General features: G+C 32.5%; 1 protein-coding gene across 1 annotated transcript in view; it reads right to left on the bottom strand.

The window, feature by feature from the left end:
- Window positions 1-25,339, bottom strand: part of LOC144253098 (roundabout homolog 1-like) — a 161,364-nt gene that overhangs the window by 63,763 nt on the left and 72,262 nt on the right. The window contains 7 exon segments of the mRNA XM_077795008.1: window positions 3,379-3,545; window positions 3,638-3,806; window positions 3,985-4,066; window positions 5,598-5,803; window positions 11,616-11,787; window positions 14,205-14,329; window positions 19,008-19,016. Coding sequence (XP_077651134.1) covers window positions 3,379-3,545; window positions 3,638-3,806; window positions 3,985-4,066; window positions 5,598-5,803; window positions 11,616-11,787; window positions 14,205-14,329; window positions 19,008-19,016 — 930 coding nt within the window.

Genomic DNA, 25,339 nt, shown 5'->3' with positions numbered 1-25,339 from the left:
CTCTATACACCATCTTTCATTCTGTGTAAGTGTACATTTCCTTTAAATAATAGGGCTCAAGAATGTTTCAAGGACACGACATGTGGAGGTAGAATAATAGCAATAGAGGTGACGGCCACCCCATCCCAACAATGACCACTATCCACCCAATTCCATCCCTGGCTGCCAGTTTCTTAGCTCCTCCTCCTTGCAGAGTCCAATCTTGCGCTTGGTGACAAGGAGCTAACTTCAATGTGACACAGGTCCGTCTACCTGACTCCTATACTACAAACCTGTTCTCTGTATGTATGCATGTTTAACTTTTGGTTACAGCTCATTCATTGGTGTCTCCACTTGGGGAAGACTCTGGTGCAACCATATTTCTCAAGTGGTTATAGACACCATGCCTGTTCCCTTGGAAATCAATTGCCAACAAATCTTCCCTGAACTTTCTGCATGATTTCCTTTCCCTTACAGCATATGCATTCTGTCACCTCCAATAGAATTTTTTTTTCTTTTTTAGGTCCTTTCCAAGATTTCTACTATGATCATAATCCTCAGTTGGGTTGTACAGTGTCTCAAAAGCAGATTAAGAACTAAGTAATAAAATACGCCTCTATTATTTTCACTCATTGGTTGCTTCTTGTGTCCTGGAGTCAGAAAAAAGCATGTTATCGTCCAGTCTCCTAAAATATTAAGGAAAGGATGTCATGTTTCCTCTAACACTTCTTTCTTTTGGGGCTAATCATGCCAAGAGCATTGCATTTCCTCTGTGAAGTGATCTTCGGCTTTCCATGCACTGTGTTCTCTTAAAAGTCCATCTGAAAATGCAGTGCTCACAGCAAACCCATCACTCCATTTGTGATTTGACCAGTTCGCAGTGAAAGAGACGACGCCTTGATCCAGAAACAATTGTGCTATTCCAGCAAAGACAACATTGGCTCTTTTGGCAGCTATATCACTCAGGGGTTACAGATAGGTGTTTGAGTTGACTCCAAACACCAAGTCTGTCCACCTCCCAGAGCACCAACATGCACACACTTCTATTCCTGTAAGCCTAGAGTTCTCAGACTATCCTTTTAAAGCTAATTTTTTCAACCTCAGTTCAAGTACCTGACTCTTTAATTTGCTCTGTTAATTTCAATCATGTTAGTGCTGGCTCTTCATTCCAGTCTGTCAAGATATATTTGATTCTGATTCTCTCACTTGGCTGACTAGCTCTCTTTCTTGGTTTTATGATAGCTGCAAATTTTATGAACTTTATTTTTAATCTGGACACTGAAAGAAACAAAAGTAATTATGGCATTTTTTTAAAAAAATTGAATCTATGCTCATATATTGATTTAATTTATCCTGCATGCTTATTTGTTGATTAATTTGTTCTGATAGAGATTAATTCAGTCTGGGTCCAGTCCCGAAGAATGCACTTATTTAGTTCCATTCCAAAGGCAAAAAGACCAAAATGCAGAAGGATTGCCTATCTTCCTCAATGTCACAGAGCTACAAGACTGAAGAGCTGAGATGAAAATGTCTTTGACTTCCAAATGTGTGCCTGTTTCCCCATATATCAGTTTCTGGTTGACATAGATTCATTTCCCTTAGATTGTTCCTCCCGCTATGCATAAACAAAGGGAAGTTGATTAAAACTTTCTTTTTTAAAAAAAATTAATATTCAGATAAGATATTAACTACCCTTACAAATGACAATATAGATTATAAAACCGTTCACATGAATGCAAGATAGAATCAGATGAAGTAGTAGTATGACTTTTGGTTAGAGTCCACTAGATAGAGACACCTGTACTGGGGACAAAAGTTTAAATTCATTTTACAGCTGCCATAGTTTCTGCATTCTTTACAAATGCGTATCCAACATTGAAAACCTCAAACTGCCTCAGGGCGGGCTCCAAGTGTATTAAAGCTCCTGATGAGGTGACTCATAACAGCAAATATAGGCATCTGGGTGTGTTGAATTCACACAGCCAGAGACAGACAGACGTGGGCATGTTCTTTAGCTCAGCTTGCTTTCTCTTGAATTCTGAGGCAGAATCCCTTCCATAAAGATTGTTAATACACACATTAGAAAAGACAAAATGTGCAGACCCCTTCTGAACCAGGAGAAAAGTTGTTCTGGTCTTTTAGTCACCTTGCACATAATTTGTTTCTTTCATCAGAACTAATTTGTGATTTTTCCTTTGGAAATGTTAACTTACAAGAGAAATGTTGATTCCCCTCTATGTTGGAAAAAGAATTTTGTATTTCCAATTAGCACCTCTAAGAATTATCTTTCCATGCTAATATAAGAACAAGTACATTTAATTGCAATGATATAGGTTATAAGAAAGGTAAAGGTTAATTCAAATGATTCTTTTTTTTTAATTTCAATGTAATATAAGAGTCTCTATCAGAGCACTAAAATAATAAAAATGAGCAAGAGAGTAAAAGGTAATAATAATTTGTCGGGCTGGGGATGTGGCTCAAGCGGTAGCGCACTCGCCTGGCATGCGTGCGGCCCGGGTTCGATCCTCAGCACTGCATACAAAACAAAGATGTTGTGACCGCCAATAACTAAAAAATAAATATAAAAAATTCTCTCTCTCTCTCTCTCCCTCTCTCTTTAAAAAAAATAATTTGTCTACTGAGAGATAAAATAATTTCTCTTCAGAGAATTTAAAAGCCATATCCAAAACAGTCCAAGTGAACCAAATTTTGAGTTTTAAATGGCTTAGAAACAGCTTTAAACATGTCCTTTTTAAAATTTTTATCTATTTCTTCAACCTACCTTTGATCAATCTATAGGTATTTTACATTGAAGAGTCTCAAATATTTTGGCTGATATAATCAACAATGAAAGACCAGTCAAACAAATATAAAGACCTAAATATTTTCCATGCTTTGTAGGAGGGTGATTGGACATAGGAATTAAGAACAAGTTCCCAAATATCTCCTACATTTGTGTGATTTTGAAAAAGTATGACTTGATTAAGATAGAAATCCTGAAAACTCACCCAGAAGGTGATGAGTACTGAATTTAAACATAAATAGTATATTCAATGTTAAATACAATTGCCTTATGATTAGGATATTATATCCACATATATCTATATTTAAAAATCAACAAATTGAATATAATACACAAACATTCATGTAATATTTTTGCCTTAAGAATTTGTATTTTTATGAGAAACAGTTCTCTCTGTTATCAACCTTACCTTCCTATTCCTAAAACAGAAAATAATAAAGTTTGTGGACACTGTGTCTGTGTATTTAAAAAATTAGTTAAGCAATTTGAACAGACTGTAAATGTACAATCCTAGCATTTAGTACAAATGATGTGCCTGTACAATTATAACTCTAAGGATAAGTAGGTGTCACCAGGTTAAGTAAATCAATATTTACCTTGTGTTTTCACCGGGTCTGATATTTGGCTTGGATCACTAATTCCATAAGCGTTAGCTGCCCTCACAAGGAAAAGGTAAATTGCACTAGGTTTGAGTCCTTTAATGGCAAATGTTTCTGTTTTCACATTCTCTGCTACGGTCTGCCAGCTGCTACCAGATGCATGGCTAAAGACAGATACAGAAGTTAGAACACGCATATTAAATGCATAATTTTTTTTAAACAAAAGAACAACCAAAAAACGTCCTTTTCACTCTACCTGAAGGCTTCTATAATATAAGATGTTGGAGTTGCTCCTGAATTCAAATTTGGTTGCCATGATAAAGTGACTGTGTTTCTGCTGACATCTGTGACTTCAGGTTTTGAAGGGGCACTAGGGATTAAATTTGGGTCAGTAGGTCTCCGAGGTTGAACTGGAACTCCAAATTCTAACAAGTGGGAAAGAGATAAAAGGAAGCTGTTTATCCATGTTCAGATAAGCATATAAATGTAGATGACTTATCCACACATCTACTCAGGAACAGGATGTTTACTTCACCAACTTACCATAAAGTAAACAACTAACTTTATTTTCAGCCTCTTTTTAAGGCAAAAACAATAATTTACCTTGGACTTCAATGTAAGCACTCCAAGTGGCCTCACCACTGGGGGTCGATGCGATTCAGGTGTACCGACCAGTGTCACCCAGCTGCAGAGGCAGACAGAAGATAAATATTTGCAACAATCAAGAGCTTACTGGGCTGGAAAAGCAATTACAGGTTTGTATATGGTCCATGAATATGGATAACTGCATTAAAATTCACTAAGTAGGAACATTCCCTTAATCGAACATATTTTTATTGAATCTAAAACATTACAGGAGGACAGGAAAAAAAATTATATGATTATTCTCATTGTATAATAGAATATAGTATTAATTACATTAACTAAAAATTTACAATTGACATTATTATCAATACCAGGGACAATAAATAATTGCTAAGGTATATAATTCTTCAAAATCAAAGGGCTAATCTTTATGGCTAAATTATATCTCTATGATTAATAAGTCACAAAATAAGGCTTATTGCATATTTTATCACTGTAACACTTATATGGATATTTGAGACAAACAGATGTTGTAGAAAAAGAATAAGCATGAAATATTTTCTTATAATTTTTTAAAAAGTAATCATTCTTATTTTCCCTAATTTTTTAAATGAAAACTTAAGGCAGTCTATGAAGTATGAAGCCAAATTCCTGCCTGAATAAACACTCTCTCGCCCTTCTGAAGATGGAATGCCAAAAAACAAACACAGACCACACATTCAATTTCAAAATCATTAGCAACTCAATAAACCTCTATACTTCTGCTTATTGTAATAATTCTATTTTCAAGTAACATTTGATAAAACAAAACCCTTGTCATCTTGCTCTGGCAATTGCAATAACAAAGTCACAACAGTTGTAACACAAAAGCACAACATATTAACTTCTGAGGCATACAGAAATTAACTGTGATGCTGATTCAAAATTCCAAAGAAGCCACCCACAATAGGTAATAAAGCTATTTCAATTTATGTTTACTGCTGTCAAAACTAACTCTTTCATATGCTTTTTTAAGGAGCTTGTCTTGACCTAAAAAAGAAAAAGAAAATCAAAACAAATAATACAGTCCTGAAAAATCTGATATGAGATATGACACCCAGGAAGGTAAATTCCTAAATGTTTCCCCCAAACCTGTGGGCTTTCAATCATTTAACATTCTGATTTGAAATGCTTAGTCAGTGTGTACATTGCTTTATAGGTTTCTTTGCATGTACAGTGCTTTGGAACTGCAAAATTTTGAACCAAATACTCAAAATAGAAGAACGGTAAGTACACTGCACATAAAATATTACTGGAATATAACTTAGAAAATGCATTATGAAATGACTGCATCATACCACTATTTAGAAGGTATTTTTCCCCCACAAATTCCCATCTACTTTCCTCAACAGGTTAAGTTATTTTTTATCCTCCTCCATAAAACAAAAAATTGCTTTTCATGGGCTAAATTATGAGTCAAATCATCTCAAGTGCATATAGTAAAATGCCTGCAAAAAATCAAGCATCAAATAAAAAATACATTCATACTTTCACTCAATATTTCAATCATGCTAAGAGGTCTCAACACAAGTTTCTGGAGACAAGAACAAAGTGGAACAAAACAGGAAGTCCAGTGTGTCATTGGAAGTTACCTTTGCATATCAGATCTGCAACACTCCTGTCTCCAGCTGTTTGATTCGGGAATCTTGAGTTGAAACAAGGATTCCATCCTTTCTCCACAGAATTGTGGGCACTGGACTGCCTGTGGCCACACAGCTGAGGACTAAAGTACCATCCACAGCTACGGTCTGATTCACAGGACCTTGTCGAATGACTGGGGGAGGCCGGTCTGCAGTCACTGCCAGAAGAAACAACAGGAAATAGATTTCTGCAACTGGAAGCAATTTTCTAATCATCCAAGCAATAGCAGTTGCTGCAGGCTTTGAAACAAACTGAAGATAATTAAACAAATAATTAAAGTAGGAGACATGCATTATTCAGAATGCATTTATATGATGCACTGATTCAGAATATTAAGAAGAGATACAATGTCCTTTCAAAGGGCCAACCACTGACTGAGCTTGCTGCATTGTCAAGGAACCTATTTAGGAGTTCAAGAACTCAAGGAGGATTGTGGATGATGAAGTAGATAAGTAGTGGTGCACATGGAATACTGTAAACATGAAAAAAACAGAACACAAAACCAAATAAAAACATTTTTCCCAAGGAAACACACGAGACAAATTTTAATGAATGATCGAAACCCGATGTGACATTTCAAAACTGTTTGGTGCTCAACAACAACAAAATGATGGTACTAGAGCAGCATATGATTTTGGATTTAAAAAGGTGCTTTGGACTTTCAAACCTCAATAGGATCAAACACCCTGTGTCTATTTATCTAGGATTTTTTTCTATTAAAATAGATATGGGTTGAAAATTACCCAAGTATAACAAATTCAAAGAAACTGAAAAATTGCCCAAATTCATTGTTGGCAGCCTGATCCAAAGATAGCTCATGAAGATGTTCAAACTTGGCAAATATCATACTCCTCTATTAGAATTATCAGGAATGACAAAAGCACTTAAACCATTCTGTTACTTCATAATAGATTTAATTGCACTATGAAAAGTAACAACGAGAAGCACTTTTATTATGTGTAGATAAAATTATTCTTGTTAAAAAAAATTATTCTTGTTATATAAAAATTCTACAACCTGAAAACTTTACTGAGATCAAGTCATTACTTTAAGGAAAATCTAAAACAAGTATTGGGGAATGAAAACAAATAAAATAAAATTGCAGAAAAAAATTAAAACTATAAAGCCTTAAATATCTGGATACTAGTTAGAGTAAAAAAAAAAACAAAAACACAAATACTCAAAAGAAAATTGTAAGAAATTGCCTGATTAAAGGAAGCCAGTTGCCAGAATAACTAAATTTGGGGTGCAAAAATTTACAAATCTGGATATGTCATGTTCAAAGTTGTATGCACCAAAGATTTCACAAGCTAGAGTCACACTTCAAGTTGTTCCTCATTTATCATGCAATAATTACTAATTTTCTGCATTCAATTTTTTTTTAAAGAAAAGCAATGGCATGAAATCAGCAAGTGTGCATTTCCACTCTACTCTTCAAATTATCTCTATGTCATCACTGGTGTGAAATTTGCTGATACCAAAAGATGTATTCTAGAAAGCTAAATTTTGAAACTTGGCAGGAATGTTTAAGATACTACATGGTTGAAAAATGTAAACCAGTAGTTCCACTGGTTAGAAATTTTAATCTGTTCCACACTATCAGTAGAGGTTGCTAATAACAAATTAGAAGCCCCTTTTGATATGTATTATAAAAATAGGAAAATATTTGACTGCATTGAGGTATTCCTTTCATTATAGGGAATGAATGAACATGTAGTTTCAGACATTAATTAAATTAGTAGCAGAGTGCTTCTCTATAATTGATTTTAATTAAGTCCAGTAAAGGTGTGGTTATATTTGGCAGTCTCATAATATATAGAAGCAATCCGACACCTGGAATTTACTCAACTTTCTTTATGTCTACAGTCCTTCGTTATTTGCATCATATTTAGCATCAGGCATACCTCCTTATTCCATTCCAACCCAGTTTACTGGTGCAGTTTCTCTGTCATCTATTTCTGCATGATTTCCACTGGGCAGTTAAGAAAAATAAAGCAAGAAAAGGATCAGCTCTATCATCTGTCATGAGACTTTGGACAAGTTCTTTAACTTCTATAAGCCTCAGATTTTTTTCAACATGTAAAATGAGGATAATAATATCTGTTCTTAATAGCTCAGGGGATTGCTATGGACATTTAAATGTAATAAGAAGTATGAAAGTGCTTGGCTAATTGTAAAAGACTAGACATCTATATACATATTACTACTTGTCCTTTTTACAAAAAAACTAATATGTAAACCAGTGCTGAAAGATTTAATAGTTCATTAAGGCAATCCATGTCTTTAGGTATAAAAAATAAAATCATAAATTTCAAAAAAATACCAATGAAACGTTTAAACTTTTAACACCTATGTAGTACATTTATAAATCAAACCTAGAATTTAATAGACAAATTTCAAATTAGGGTTTACTATCTTTCATGGTAATTATTAGAATGAAATATCAGGCAACAAAAACAGTAAGGTGGAACACCCCATTTAGTGTTGGAAATGAACAATCTACTAGGAATAAATCCCTAATTCACAGGGTTAGTTAGGTTTTTAAAAAAAAATTTGGGGGGCTGGTGATATGGCTCAAGCGGTAGCGCGCTTGCCTGGCATGCATATGGCACTGGGTTCAATCCTCAACACCACATAAAAGTAAAATAAAGATGTTGTGTCCACCAAAAACTAAAAAATAAATATTAAAAAATTCAAAAAAAAAATTTTAAGTAAATGTTCTATGCATGTCTAATCTCAAAAATACAAACCATTTGTGATAGTATCATGGTGCTATTTAAAGACTATAAACTTTATTCTGTGAGCACTAGTCCATCAAATAATGAAAATTTGTGTTCTAAAAATGTCCTCCGTAGTTTTTAAAAATATGAAATAATTTCAAAAATTCTAGTAAACATTATGTGTGGTTGTGAATTATTAAATGCTTTCCCTTGGAAGTTAAGATCACGATGATTACATTGACCATCACCAATTCTACTCACTATACTGAAGCTTATAAACAATATAGGACAACACAAAGAAGTCACAAGTGGTACCACATTAAGAAAGAAGTAAAAGTATCTACCTAAAGTTGACAGATGTTGTACAAGAAAATTTCAGAATAACCTATGTAAAAATTTTTGAGAAATAATATGTGGATTTAGAAAAGTTGCTGGACATAAGGTTAATATACAAAAGTCAATTGTACAACTAGAAAATTTCCTTAAACAATTCAATGATGAAACTTTGAAAATGTTGAAACTTAAAATATACACATATAATCTCATCAAAAAACATAAAATATCTTAAGTATAACACTACTAAATCATATTCATGACCTGTATCCAGGAAACTATAAAATATTACTAAGAGAAACTTTATAACATATAAACAAATTAAAAGGCATATGTGGGATATATACCATTTCTTTGAATTGAAAGCTTCAGGTTGCTAAGAAGCTAATTCTCACTAAATAATCCAGTACTAAAATTGAATCTAAATTTTTTATTGGTTATTGGTTCATATGTACAGAATTTTATAAGTTTATTTTAAAATTTATAAGGAATGCAGAGGATCTTCAACAGTAAGCCTAAAACAATGAAAAATAAAGTTCGAGACTAATACTACCAGTCTTTAAGACTTACTATAAAGCTGCAATAAGTAAGACCCTATGTAATGGCATAAATAGGTCACTGGACCAGAAAAGAGATATTACAAATCAACTACTAATTTATGTTCATCTGAATCATGATAGAATACCACCAGAGTTAGGGAAAGAATAGTCTTGACAATAAGTGATGAAGAAACAATTAGATTTCTTATAAGGAAAATAAAGAGTTTTGATTCATGACTCACACCATTAATTTGGATGGATCAAAAACTTGAATCTCAAAGGAATAAATAATAAACTTTTTAGAAAAAGAAAGAACATATTTGTAGCCTGAGGAAAGAACAGGACACTAAAAGTGCTAATAATAAAAGAAAAATAATTATTACCCATTGATCATTATTAAAATTAACTTCCTAATACTTAAAATAACCACGAAGAGAATTGGAAGAGGACTGGGGTTGTAGCTCAGTGGCAGAGCTCTTGGATAGCATGTGTGAGGCACTGGATTTGATCTTCGGCACCACATTAAAAAAATAAATAAAAATAAAGGCATGCTGTCCCTCTACAACTATGATTTAAAAAAGAGAGAGAATAGGAAGAAATAATTACAATGCATACATCTGAGAAAGAAATGTATTTTAACTAGATGATAAAATGAAAAGAAGAAAAATTAGTACACATGTCCACCAAAAAGCAAACCCAGATAAGTAAGTGCACGTGCCCATCAACAGACTGTATAAGAATATTTAGCTTTACTAATTAAAACCCTAAACTGAAAACAATCTATCAGTAAAAGAGCACAGAAATAAATTATGGCCTATTTATGCTATGAAGTACTACACAGCACTAAAAAGTGAATGAACTGCTGTTATATACATGGATGAATTTCACTGACATTATTTTGAACCAAAGATGCTATAACACAGGAGATTAGATACTATGTGATTTCACTTAGTTGAGTTTCCGGAATAAGCAAAACTGATCGATGGTGATGAAAGTCCTAAAAGTCATTTTATCTCTGCAGAGAGAGGCTTATTAACTAATAATTGTAAGCCTTCTACAGTCCTGGAAATGCCCCATATCTTGATCTGAGTGGTCATTATGTGAATAAATTAATCATACTGCATTTGCTTACTTGACTTACTTTACAGTATGCATATTATATTTCCATTTATATAACTGGGAAGAAAAAGAGCGGTCTAGAGAAAAAAAAAACGCTCCAGCAACAATATGAAAATGTAATTTGGGAGTGCAGTGAACAAGAAAGGATGGAATTAGTAGGTTATTGCAGTTTCAGGTGATTAGGACTGGGAGTGATAAAGATAACCGGATGGATTTGAAAGATTATTGAGTGGATTCAGTGATAAGGAAGGATGAGTGTCAAAGATGACTCCACAGTTTCTAATTAAAGAAATGCTACTGTGTATGATATTTAAATCATTATCTGAAGTTTAAAAACAAGCAAATTGAATGAACAGAACAAATATATTTTATTACTGATTCTCTTCCCTGACTCATGTTCCATCACCATCTTTGAAAGACATTTGTTTCATCTTTAACATGTTCCTTTACCTACTGTTTAGAATTGGGGGTAAAAAATCATTTCAATTGCTCTAATATATTTAGTTTTAGAAGCAACAAACTTCTTAACTGTATTATGCTTTCAGTTCTATTTTTAATTTGGAAATATTTCCTGATTACACATAGACTAATATATTGTGTGTACTATCTATGCTTTCAATGGTTCTGCAAAACCACTTGTGTTCATCCAATGTATTTATAGTTATCTTCCTTATGTAGGAATAGATGTGTATACATATATACATTGCATACCCTTATAGGTATTTTTTCTCTTTGAGCTTCAAACTATCACTACTCTCTTATAATCTGGAGATTATTCTCTATTAACCATATCTTTATAGTTGGTGTTAATCTATCACATTCAAAGATGTTGATAAACAGAATAACATCAGATCATTTAAAAAAAAAACTTGTTCACTATCATTGATTGTGAGTTGTTAGACTTTGGATTTATGACCAATTCATTTTGTTACCTTAATTTAGAGAAAACACAATAGTCAATAATTTACAATAAGAGATTGCAAAATAATCTTTTCATCTCCAAAACATGAAATATTCCTGTGTACAACTATAAACTTCTCCTTGGATAACTGTTATGCTTTTACAAATCTAACTTGATACTAGACATTAGTTCATTTATATTAAAGTAAAAGTTTGAACTTATTATTGTATAAATATACTCTTAAGTTTTACATTAAAATATCTGTAAAAATATTTAAAGTGGAAAAAATACATCTATTGACATTCTCTCTAGATCCTAGGACAAATTGAACGTTCTGAAATAAATGTTTGACATTACCATCAGTAACTTCCAAATATGCTTTCGTGATGGTACTTCCAGCAACATTCTAAGTCTGGCAGATATAATAACCAACATCAGATCTCTGAACATTAGTAATAGTGAGGTCACCAGTCTGAGAGACAGAAAACCGGCTGGATGATTGTGGTGGCTGGTATGAGAAAAGCAGATTCTAAAGCCAGAATTTGGGAGGAAAGAATTAAAATAGGTTAAATGCTAGGTTCCAACATTTTGGCAAAGCTACATATACATTTATAAATATATGTGAATATGTATAAATACACACATATATATATACAAAAATAAACTCAATATTCTTTCGTCATATACCCACATATAAAGATGTGTACATGTATAAACATCATTAAACACACATGGATTTAACAAGGCAGGCTTAAATAGGATCATGTAAAATTTTAAATCAATCTCAATATTGACATATGGTCTTATAACTATCAATTTTGAAACAACATAAGGATATTAGGTATCATTAGTATAGAAGATTTTATACATGTAAGCCCACTATGACAAAATCCTTGGTTTACATTTTGCTACCAGAAAAACCTTAAGACCTTTACTACATAAGCAGAATAGAATTCTGATTCATTCTTATAAATTATAATGGAGTATAATACCATTTTGGCATCATGACCAGTATCTCATTAGCTGCCCATTATAAATGTCCAGGAACCTTAACAGTTGCTATCCAGATTTTCATATTAAAAGGTAAGAATTTGTCAGGTGCAATGGTGCACACCTGTTACCCCAGTGGCTTGGGAGGCTGAGGCAGGAGGATTGCAAATTGAAAGACAGCCTCAGCAATTTATTGAGGTTCTGAGCAACTTAGTTGGGACCCTGTCTTGATAAAAAGAAAAAAGCCTGGGAACTGAGGAGTAGCTCAGTGATTGAGTGCCCCTGGTTCAATCCCTGGTACAAAATTAAAAAAAAATAAATTTTAAAAAAGGTAAAACTTTCTAGAATGGATTTCTTTGAAATTTCTATATTGTTCTGAATCAAAAGATCATGCTTCTTCGAGTGTACATTTCATGCATAATAATGATCCATACTAATTGAAGTTCATAAAATAAAGAATATCAACTTTTCTTCTAATCAAATAAAGTTGCTTGTTTTAAAGAGTTTTGGTGCTTTTTAGCATACATCATTTTTATTAAGGATTAATTAGTGATCCACAGATACATATGTAATGACAAAAATTTTAACGAAAAATGACTTGTATCATTAAACCAAACCACATGAAACCAAACTTTTTTGGAAATTTAATCTGGAGTTTAAATAACTTAAGTGAATCATCTATATATTATACTATTAAGAAAAACTTCTAGTGGGTTCACTCTTTTTACTATCCAGATTTTCTTCTATAATCTACTTCCAATTTTTCCTACTGCATTAAAATATTTTGTTCTGTTTTGTCTTTAACTTGCTATCAGCAAATTTAATCCTGGGAGGCCAACTGGAGTATCCTAGAATCCAGCATTATAGTAGTATAAAAATGATAGTTTACATACCATAAATCAATATTTGTCTACCAAAGTAAAAACAGAAGTGAACTTGAACATATTGTCTATAAAAGATTATTGAGTTCCATCAGTAAACTACCTGTTTGTTATTTGTAAGGGTACATTAGAAGCAAGACAATGAAACAAAACACCGAAGATTGATTCAAGCAAAAACAAAAATGGTCAGGAATAACTATTAAAAATGAATAAGAATCAGTTTTTTACAAGCATCAAAAATAAGTGAAGAGAAATGTTTTGCTTTCCTGTGAGAGGGAAGTCATTAAGAAATGAGATAAAAAAGATAATTTAAATTATTTTAATATTTCTTCTTATTAAATGGAAGCCCAAGAGTCAATTTAAAAGAGTGTAGATCTCTATATTCTAGTGTGGATAGAAAACTCTGGATTATAAAATGTTTAGAAAATAGGATTACTGGCAAATAATGATCAGATTTGACAGTTTAAAAGAATATAATGAACTTATAATTTAGGTGACATCAATATTAACTCATCATCTCAGATGTGGAACATCTACAAAAACTTGAATATGGTATGTAATATGTAATTACATAACATATAATTGCAAATAATATGATTAACAATATCAATTAATATCAATATATATAAGTTATCAATTATGATTTTTAACCTATTTTCACCTGTGATAATTTTGTTAAAATATTCATAGAATTGAAAATTTGGAACTTAATTTTTTAATTCTAGATATTTGAATAACAGAAATGCTAATTCAATTATGTGGAAAAAGAGTAGTTTTTTTAATATTTCTGAAGTAGAAATAAAAATAACACTTACATGATACAACAGTGACTTCTACATACCACCCTCTGTACCAAATGGAAGCAGGAAAATACTGCTTTGAGAATTAAGGCAAGGAAAATAGCTTGCCTCCTCTCATTCTGAGAGGAACCAGTTTCTGGATTCTCTTAATGGAACAGCTAGATAGCTACATCACACATTGGTTTTTCTTCTCATAGAACAGGCCCCCATTTCTACTGATTAAAAACAAACAAACAAACAAAACAAACAAAAACAAAACTAGTAAAAGGTTGTACCTGACTCCCTTCTCTCCTCCAAACAATAGCTGGTTGAGGGTTTCCTGTTGCTTCACACTGAAAAGTCACAGTTCGTCCTAAGGCAACAACCTGGTCACGAGGTTTCACAACAAAATGTGGAGGTTCTAAAGGAGATGAAAAAATTACATTGACTCAGAAGCATGCAGTTAAGATCCCAACTTTGAGGCAGCTTCCTGATAACCCAAGTGCTGCCTTTATTTTTATACAACACATTATGTATACTACTAATAATTGACCAATTTTCACCCTTAATTTTAAGTTAAACTGTTAAGTGCATATTTATAGAATGAAATAGAGATGTATTATGAAAAGGTTTTTTTTTTTTAATGACTTGACCTCCTAAGATTAACCTTCAAATTTAAGATAATTCTTGAGCTACATTTTGACCCTTCACATTCAAAGAGTACCTGAAATATGTATGAATAAATATTATCTTTTCTCATTCAGAGTGCTTAAAGGTGAATGAACTTTAATCATATACACAAGGACCTTCTGATGCAGGCAGGTCCTGAAATTACTTCAATTTAACTCAAAAGCTCCTGAAATGCTACCAGGCAAATTATAATATTTCAAATCTTCAGTCCAGTTGCTTGAATAGAAATGAATTTAAAGCAATAGTGCAGTCAAATGCTTCCTTCATTTACATAGGCAAGGGCATGCTCAAACAGAATATATATGGAAATGAGGGCAAATTTGAAACATCTGCTCATCCTGACATTATAAATACTGCCAGCTTTGTCCAAACTGTTTGATTTATACAGGCTTAAATGGCCACTTCATCCAGCAGTAAGTAGAGTGTCACAAAATTGTGTCAATTACATTGGGCGCAATGGCACTTGGAAACATTAGGTGTGCTGACTAAGCAATCCTGGCCCCAAAAAAGAAAAAAAAATCTTGTTTTGAGGATGAGTTTTGAGGATGGAAAAATATGTACTGAATTTAAATCCTTTTACCTACTGTTTACACTTTCCTATCCATTTCTTATCGGCTGGCTGTCTGAAACACCTAATTATTCTTCTCTCTTGTCTCAGTTCAAATTCAAGTGAACAAATGTTTCAAGCCAGACATTTAGCAGGACAGGATTATTCTGATACACTTTTTAAGGATTTTTCATTATTTCTAAAGTTTTCTTTAAAAGTATTTTCAGTTACTTATGTCAGTCATCACTTAAGGTAACTCCCCAAAGTAAATATGAATCAAAAATTGTATTCAGATTAGACTGCAAATGTTACCATTCTGCTTACTTCTTTGTTACTAAAAGTCAGTATTCATTAAGATTCTTTCTCTTGTTTAATATTTTCTAGTCAACTGCAGCAAATGTATAATATATGTATAGTATGTATTATATAATACACTTATAAACTTATGCATTTACAAAAAATAGTTGACATGCCCTTTACTCTGGGTACTTAAATACATAAGTCATTAAAAAACACTAAAGTCTATTTAATATGTACATTATTTATAAATATATTTAAAATATAAAATCCCTTAAAAATGAAATGTAAAATGACTTTTCTGAGATTGTATTATGGCAAAACTGAAGAAAGTAATTAGATCTCCTAACTTCTAGATTAGTGTGCTTTCTTCTATGCTTTCTTTCTTTTTTTTTTAAGAAAATTGAGGTTTAGTAGAAATTATACCATTTGACTAGAAAATTATAGGAGACCTGAAAAATCAGGTCAAATGCTTTCAAATGTCCTCTAACTTATAGGGAAGAAAATACAAAGTTAGAAGATACAGTTTAAGTTCAGTTTGGTAATGGTGAAGTTCTAGCTTATAATTTTTTTAAACTATGATTGTAATTGAGTGGTTTACTCATGAATTTAACAAACACTATCATTACCCAGGTATAATAATAGGCATGTACATCATCCTTTCGGGATTTTCCTCCAGTACAAATCCATACAGGAGCATTTTATTCCTTACTTAAGGGTTGGAATAATTGACACAGAAATCAGACCAAGAAATTGAAAGGACTGAATGGATAATAACAAAACCTAGTCTAGAGTTTGGTGTCTTACAATGAAAGAAAACCAAGTGATTAATCAGATGAGTGGGAGAATATGACTTTCCAATATGAAGGGAATTTGAGTAGGAAAATATAAATGTTCAAACCATTTAGTCAAGCAAAATCTTCGGGTGGTCTCTTTCCGAAATCTCAGGAGCATGTCTAAGAATGTGTGCCAGAATCTGTGTTTCTTTTATAAAATGCCAGCTCTCTTCAAAACCTCAATGACTTGGTGGGGAACAAGGCACACAAACCCTCATGCTAACTACATTTATCCTGAAGCAATCCTTCTACACAGGATATTTGCCTGGAAATGAATTTACTGTATTTTGTAGGCATATTCTCAAGCCAACATCAACAGTGACATCAGCCACAAGACATGTCTCAGAAATAAAGCTTTTAAAAATCCTCTTCATCCAGCCTCAGTGACGCATAGGGTGTTCCAGCTACTTCGCAGGCTGAGGAAGGAGAAATACCTTGAGACCAGGAGTTCAAGGCCAGCCTGGGCAATGTAGCAAAACCCTGTCTCCAAAAAACAACAACAAAAAAATACAAAAATCCTCTACTTTCACATTAGATGTCAGATGTAGCCATATCTCTAAGAAAAAAAAAATCATGGACTAAATTTGCTTCTATTTATCAATCTATTGTGTTTACCAATCTAGACTGAGGCCATTAATCAAATGCATCTACTTGAATTTTATGAGGATATATTGGAGTTTTCTGAAGGATAAAATATTTTTTTTAAAGAGAGAGTGAGAGAGAGAGGGACAGAGAGAGAGAGAGAGAGAGAGAGAGAGAGAGAGAGAATTTTAACATTTATTTATTTTTTCTTAGTTCTCGGCGGACACAACATCTTTGTTTGTATGTGGTGCTGAGGATTGAACCCGGGCCGCACACACGCTAGGCGAGTGCGCTACCGCTTGAGCCACATCCCCAGCCCCTGAAGGATAAAATATTGAAACTTTCTATAATCAAATATGCATAATCATACTGACAATGTCATATATATTCAGTGTTGAAAATTTGAAAAGTTGGACAAAGAGGAAAAACAGAAAAGCCACTTAGAATTCTACCATGCAAACTGGCTTTAAAATATTCTCCTATAATATCATTTTAATGACTCTACAATAACCAATTTACAAATTATCTTAAATTATTTAACCACTCTTAGACTCTTCTCGTTTTCACTTTTAAAGATGGTGTAAGATTAACACCCTTCTCCTAAAGATATTCAAGATTATTTCCTAGAGGCAAAATTACAAAGTCTGAAAATATGCAAAGGTCTAGAGCACATTAAAAAATAGCTCAGTTGTGCTCAGGAATACTTTTAATCAACTGAGATTTTCACTAATAGCACACAAATTGCCTTTTCTCCCAAATTTTATCAACACTGAACATTAACATCATTGCCAACCTCAGAATAGACTTTCCTCTTAATTAATATTTTTACCTTTGTGAGTTTAAGTATGTGTCTTCACATTACCTTTCTGCCTCTGAGAACAGGACACAGGTACCTCCTCAAGCACTTCCCGATTCAGAGGTGCCTCATATACTTATTGCTACTGATTCTCTGGCCCCAGTTCAGAGGGTTCTGCTCTATTTGTTTTGGATATTATGTTCATATGTTTATTTATATTTTATTTCTGATTTCTAAGAACTGTTGGTAAGATAAAACTTTTCATATCAGTTATAAATGTCTTTTTTCATTTTGTTAATACTCCTTCTAATCTGTTTAGGCAATATTTTTGTTATTGTATCAATAAAATGATATGATAATGTGTAATATACCATTACATATGTATAGAATATAATACATTACATAAATATTCAACTCCAATTGCACCCATACTTTAATGCCCTTATTATTTTTAATTTTTAATCCAACTATAATTTTGTATATATGGTATCATAAAGAAAGCAATTTTTTTCCCAAATAGCCATTGACAGCATCACAATTATTGAGCAGTCCATCCTATCTGCATTAATACGGAATGTCATTTCAGTAATATTTGTGTCAATTTTTAGCTTATAGAATAGTGAGAGAGAACCTTTTAGGGTGACATACCCTTTAGCATACCATATTCATGTAAAATTCTCTAAAAATGGTGTTCTAGAAGCTTACAGAATAAAAAAGCCTTCTCCTAAGGTAAGTGCTTAGAAACATGAGGATGCTTTCTTTATAGAGGGACAAATGTTTATTAAAATAAATTTGATAAACTGTGGATAAACCATGTAGTTATTTCATATAAAATGAAATGAATCTGACACAGAAATGAAAATGAATGCAAGAAAGCTTGTAGTGCAAAGGCTATTCACCAACAGAACTTTAATACTATTACTGACTTATAGCTATGAAAACCTAGACATGCATGAATTAATAAATATTCTGAAGGGGGAAAAACCAAATTATTCTCTAGACATATATTTTGTTTGTTTGTTTAATCTTGTAAGATGTAAATTGAAATAGTACTTAACCAATCAATCCTAGCACTTATCACTTATTTAAGGACAGAAGAAATTAAAGGATGCAGACCATACATGATTTAATAAAGACATAAAGTTAGCAACCCCATTACCTTTACTCTTTGCCAGTTACCCATACTTCCTGCAGACTTTATTCTGTGCAGTCTGTCTTTGTGGCCAATGACAAGTGAAACATGGAGGCTGATTGGTTGAAGGACATGGAAGGGTATGGATGGAAAGGGGAAGAGAAGTTCCAGTCACAGTGACACGGTGATTAGAAGATGGTGAATAAAATGTCAACTTACCAGACCCAACTAAAACAAAACAAAAAAAAAAAAAAAAGAAAACATGGAATAAATAAAATTAAGGAAACATAAAATGAAACAGAAAAAGTATAAGATTTGACTTAACAATGATCCTTCTATTAATGTAAAATAAAAAAAAAACATGTTAATATTTGGATATAATAAGCACACTATGGATGGAAATTTGTTAGCATTTCAAGTGTAATTATGAATAATTTTAGAAAAATAGAAACAAATCTTCAAATCTTTACTATGATTAAATGGCAGAGCTACGATTGATGGTAACCATGAAATTATAAAACATTTTTCAATGACTCTACATTTTGCTACCAGAAGAAAGGTTAGATAACTATATGTGTAATGGATTTAAAAACACTATAAATCTTAGCCACTAAGGCTATACAGAGATCAAAATTGATCATCTTTTAAAGATAAGGAATGTTAAAACCCATAACTCCATCAACAGACTAGTTTTTAAAAGATTCATGCTACCAATAATATTCCACTCAGATCATGCTTTCACATGTGAATAAACATACAAATCATCAGACAATCTGGTTAAAATACAGATTATGGTTACATGGGTCAGGGCAGTGGCCTGAGATTCTGCATTTCTAACATGGACAAGATGCTATTGGTCCATGATTATAAGTCAATCAGGAAATATATTTTAAAATGTTTCACTTAAATTTTTGCATATTATAGATGAGAAGATCTATAGAAAAATGTGAGTAAATTACAAGATCAGAAAAAACTTTTATAACCTTAGATATAAGTCAAAATCACCTTACTTAATTTTAGTGCTGAAACGTTGGGCATTTTAATATAGAAAGCTCAAATTATATATGTTCAAACTAATGCAAAACAATTCTTTTATTTTAAAAATACATAGAATTACTGTTAAATGCAGTACTTTTCCATATTAGTAGAGTCAAAACCCACACTACATTTACTTCAAATAAATAGATCCTATATCTGCTAGTAACTCAAAATTAATTAGACTTACTAAATATTCCTGTAGTTTAAATTAAAAAATGAAGGGCTGATGCTATAAAATAGTAGACTTATAAAACAGAGGCAAGGTTCTCTGTTATATATTTGCTATATATGCACTATGCCATAAAATGGCAGATATGGAAAATACATGCAAAATGTTAAGGTAAATCAAAAACACATTTTAAATCACACATTCCAATAATAAAAATGAGTGAAATAATTTCTCTTTATTTTTTTATTCTAAAGTAAAAATTTAGCATAATTTTCAGTCATTCAATTAGAAAAAATGTTTTAAAAATGTTTTAAAAAATGTTTTAAAAAAATGTTTTAAAATGTTACTCAGGCTTAACATTTATTGTATCACTAGCTTTCATAACTAGACTCAAAACCATAGAGGAGGTAGGCATTCTTACATTTCATAATACTTTAACAATAGTATCTGTTAAATGACAGGAAGAAACATTTAATACAAGAGTACCTAATGAACTGTCAAAATAAAATTTTTCTTTGAATCAACAAAAATTGTGAAATTATTTTTGGCTTAATTGGTGAAAATAAGTTTGATCCCATTAAACTAATGTAGTTAAGTCAGAAGACTAGAAAAATAATTCTAATTTTTTTTACCTATTTTTGTAATTTAAAATTCATTAAATATTTAAAAAATATATGATATAGGAAAAAACAAGATAATAACTGGAAAGCAGCAACTTTAAAACTTAAAATATCCCTTTCCTTGTGTAGAGTTTTTAACTACAATTGGGTCACAGCATTAGAATAATTTTATTAATTAAAATCCAATATAAGAAATTCAGACTATTACATTTGCATATCATATCAATGACAACTTTCAGTCTGTTAAGGATCTTAAAAGTTAGGTAAGCACATCCTCTAACACAGAAGCTTCTTAAACATCAGAGATTGTTGAGAAAACTCTATTTTGAATGATCATTTAAGCTTTTAACAACCAAGATTATCAGGAAATGATGTTTCCTGTCCCAATGAAAACCTGTCTGCTCACAGATTAACATCCCTTTGCATCTGTGCCAGTTTCTGTAAACAAATAAAAGCCAATAAATCCTCCACATAAAATCCCTTTACTCACCGGAAGGAAATTTTCATCCCTCACTTCTGTTCTAAAGGCCACATTATATAAACTTACTTAAATTTTTTTTTTACACCTATTTCCCCTTTATCTACATTTCTCCTAGGGTCAGGTAAAAGGATTCTCTTTTCATACAGAGAACAGGAACACTTCTATAAAACGGTCAGTGCCCATTATTGTCCAGTTGATTACATCAGAAAGACACAGGAAAAGGGAGAGTGGCTAGGAATCTGCTTATCTGTAATCCTAACTCTGAAGTTCTGGGTTCATGGGGGACCTCAACTCCCACCCTTAGGCTAGCTCCCCTCCACTTTCCTTTCCACTTTTAAGGTTCAGAGCACATCTAACCTGTCCCCTTCACTCTAGCAAAGAGGAAAAGCTTGTCTGTCTCTACCTCTAATAAAACAATAAAACTATAAAATGCTGGCACTGGAAGAGACCTTAGAACTTAAAGAGTCTAACCCTCATTCTTTCTGCATGAGAAGACAGAGAACCTAAATTGTTAAATAACTTTCTCAAGTTCACAGATGGTTAAGCCAAGAATGGCTTCCAGGTCTCTGGACTAAATCATGTCTCTGTACAAATTCTCCTACTGACTTATCAGTTAGTAGAGACACATGCAATAGGACACCGAATAGATTTGATTTCACACTTAAACTTTTAAGAGCTGTTTAACCTAATATTTACTACATACACATATGAAATATGTTTTTAAATAATTCCTTATGATATAAAAACACCTTTGAGAATAGTTAGCTGAAGTCTTTAAAAGCGTGGGAAGCTAAGAAGTGATAAAGCAGACTTAAAGCTGCTTGAAAAGTTTGCCCTTTTGCAATGAAAAGTAATGTAATCTTTTAAGGGTAAACCAATTTTCACCCTTCCTTCACTTGTAATCATTATAAATTGAATAAAATAGTTATCACTTTTAGAATATGAGAAAAAATTATGTTTTGGCAAAAGTACTTTGTAAAGTGAATACATAAATAGGCAGATAAAATACCTTTAAAAAGCGAATATATATTTTTAAATTTTTTTTAGTTGTAGATGAACAGAAACCTTTATTTTATTGATTTATTTTTATGTGGTGCTGAGGATCAAACCATAAACCCAGTGCCTCACATGTGTCAGGCAAGCACTCTACCACGGAGCTACAACCCCAGCCATGAATATACATTCTTAAAAAGAGTAAAATTTACTGTTTTTTTTTCTTAATCTAGCAACATTGTGCAGTATCTACAGTGATAGCTCTAAATTTTCTTAGTTTAGAAGAGAATTTAGAAGGGGTGAAGGATTAGAAAATTTGCCATGAGGCTGAATTTAAATAAAAATATACTGTTTTCACCTACATTCCTCTTTTTTGGTGAGGAAGGAAGAGGGAGTAAAGCAAAGCCTGAAATATGTGTTATGCATAAATTCACATCATGCATATAAGGTATGACATTGTAAAATTCTATGGTACCTTTTGAGTCTAAAAAGGAAAAACAATAACTGTGTAAAGTATTGGAAGATATATAAATATTATTATATAATTAAATAATAGTTTTTTTAAAACTGTTTAAAAAATTGGGGAGAATTTAGCATCCTTCTCCCACTGGTCGGTCTCTCTCTCTCTCTCTCTCTCTCTCTCTCTCTCACACACACACACACACACACACACACACACACACACACACAGAGAGAGAATAAAAAGATGCTCTAAGATTCTCTTCCTTTTTTTGAATGTAGCATCAAAAGCCTCCTTATTTTGAGATATTCTATAATCTAAGAGTATATACTTTCAGACAATAATCTTTGGATAGACCAGCTAGGAAAAAAATACAAGGAAGGGTGGGGAGTGGGAAAGAGAAGCAAGGAGGTTAGGGAGGCAGAGAATATGCCTCATATTTCTTCCATCTTCTTGTCATATTCAGGAGGCATGAGTCCGAAAGATGATAAATGTTTGAAAATAAATTATATAGGAGTTGGAGGAAAGACTTTTCTGTTCTGAAGAAAAGAAGTTAGCTCCATAGATCCTTCAGAAGTCTCCAGATTGGGTTTAATAAACAGAGAAAGCAGCCAATTTTGACAAACACTTAGGCCAGAAGAAAAGATAATGGGCCTAAATAATAGCAAGAACATCCTAGGCAAAGTGTAGAAAAGAAGCAGTTAACAGTAAAGGTCAGTGAACCACGAAGTGGTTGCCAACTGTGATGTCTCTAGAGGTCTTTAAAATGGGATTTGTTTCCATTTGGCCACCTCAGTTTAAATATAACCCTGTCTGGCAAAGGCAAGTTGAATCTTAAAGTGCTTTCAGTGCTAGTGTCTTAAGAATGTGGTCATTCAGAGGGAAAGCAGGACAACTGATACCTCCTTCTGCCCTGGTAGCTTCCTTTCCCATTACAAATATTAAACTGCATATTCTACAAGGAAAAAGTCCTCAAGAACATTCTTTTCAGATCATATCATCTTAAAGGAAGAAGTACTTTACACATGTGGATCCTATGATAATTTCAGGACACATCAGAAAATTCCAAGTAAATGAAATATTTGCATAAATGATGACACTATTATGATTAAGATTTTGGTATTTTCACAATGAGATTTTAATATTGAGGCATATTGGCAAACGTATTTGTATCTATCCTTATGAATTAAATATAGAAATTCTTCACTGTTAGCAATAAGTGAGAAGTGTATCAGAGATCTTGGCTCTAAAATAATAAAAGTACGCTACATTCCTAGGATGATTCAATGGAAGATTCAGTTAACCAAATTTATCTGTGATAAGAGCAATCCTACTAATCAACAGAGAAAAGCATTTTTGTTGAATTGGCTATTAATGAAATAAACTTGACTCAGAAATTCTTCTGCTAGTTAATAGATACTAGTTTTTCATTATCAGTAGCTAATTTCTAACAAGTCTTAAACATAATGTGATTTTTTTCCCATTTAATCTATAGTGTTTTTTTTTCAATAGCAGGGCTCAATTAACAAATCTGACAGACTAGTACTGTAAATACCACATTCCACGAGAATATGAATGGATATAAGGTAGTGAGTTACAAGACTTTTTTGGAAGAAACACTTAGTTAAACAGAGGAACACTCAAATTTTCAAGTGGTGAAACGATCTACATTTGTACTGAGAAAACCCAGTCACTGGGATAATGGAAAAATGATATGCACAGGAACTCATGAATGATAACATCTCTAACAGTTAAAACTCTTAGGATACTTTAATACAAGGTATGATTTCTTTGGGAGTGAAAAGATTGAGTTTAACATAAAAGCCTGTCATTATGTCTTTCAATTTTTCAGACATAAAAATAGAGAGAATAAAAGGGCATTTTTAGAATATATTTAATAGATACATAAAATGCTATGAACTTTTTGCCTCCACTCAAATATCTAATGCTATTCTGTAGCTCATAGTTCTAGAGACAATTTTGGCTGTCACAACTGAAGTGGAGAGGAAGTGGGAGAGGCTGGCCAGTAGCTCTACCTCATAGGACAGAAGTCAGGGATTCTAATAAATATCCCACAATACACAAAATAACCCACCACCACCACCACAAATAATACCCTAGCTCAAAATTCCAGTGTCATAGCTGAGAAACCTTGCTGGAGGTTATTGAAAGAGTTTAAAAAAGAATTGTCCAGAATATGTACTAACAAACACTTCCAATTTATGTAAAAGTACCCTGTACAATGCCTGATATGTCACAGGAACTCAGAAAAGATGAATAACACTCTTCTTCCTTTCCTTCCTCTTCTAAAAATACCCATACTCTCCCACAAAGCACAGTTGTTAAATGGTTCTACTTATTTATTTGTCCATTAAAGAATCCAAACATCAAAAAAAAAAAACCAAAAAACTATCCAGCCATCTATGACAATGTGCATATTACCTGACATGGATCTCAGGGTCATCATTTTAATGATAACATTCCCTAAGTCAGCCTTTAGAAAGCATCACATCAGAATGCTTTCTTTTCCATCCTCCCTGAAAGATGTACTTAATTACCAATGGTCATTGCATTTATTTTGTAACTACTTGTGATTTTAACCATCTGTTTCTGGATACCACAACCCTGGCAAAGCTATCAAATGACACTCATCTTAACTAATGACTTGTATTTTTCTAATCTAATCTCACATTGCAACCAGAGGGATTAAAACAAAACAAGGCAAAACAAAACTAAACTGATCATAGAACTTATGTGATTAAAATCCTTCAATATCATCCAGTGCTCTTA

The sequence above is a fragment of the Urocitellus parryii genome, unplaced genomic scaffold (genome assembly GCF_045843805.1).
Source record: "Urocitellus parryii isolate mUroPar1 unplaced genomic scaffold, mUroPar1.hap1 Scaffold_92, whole genome shotgun sequence".
Lineage (NCBI taxonomy): Eukaryota > Metazoa > Chordata > Mammalia > Rodentia > Sciuridae > Urocitellus > Urocitellus parryii.
This window is presented reverse-complemented; position numbering and strand designations above follow the sequence as displayed.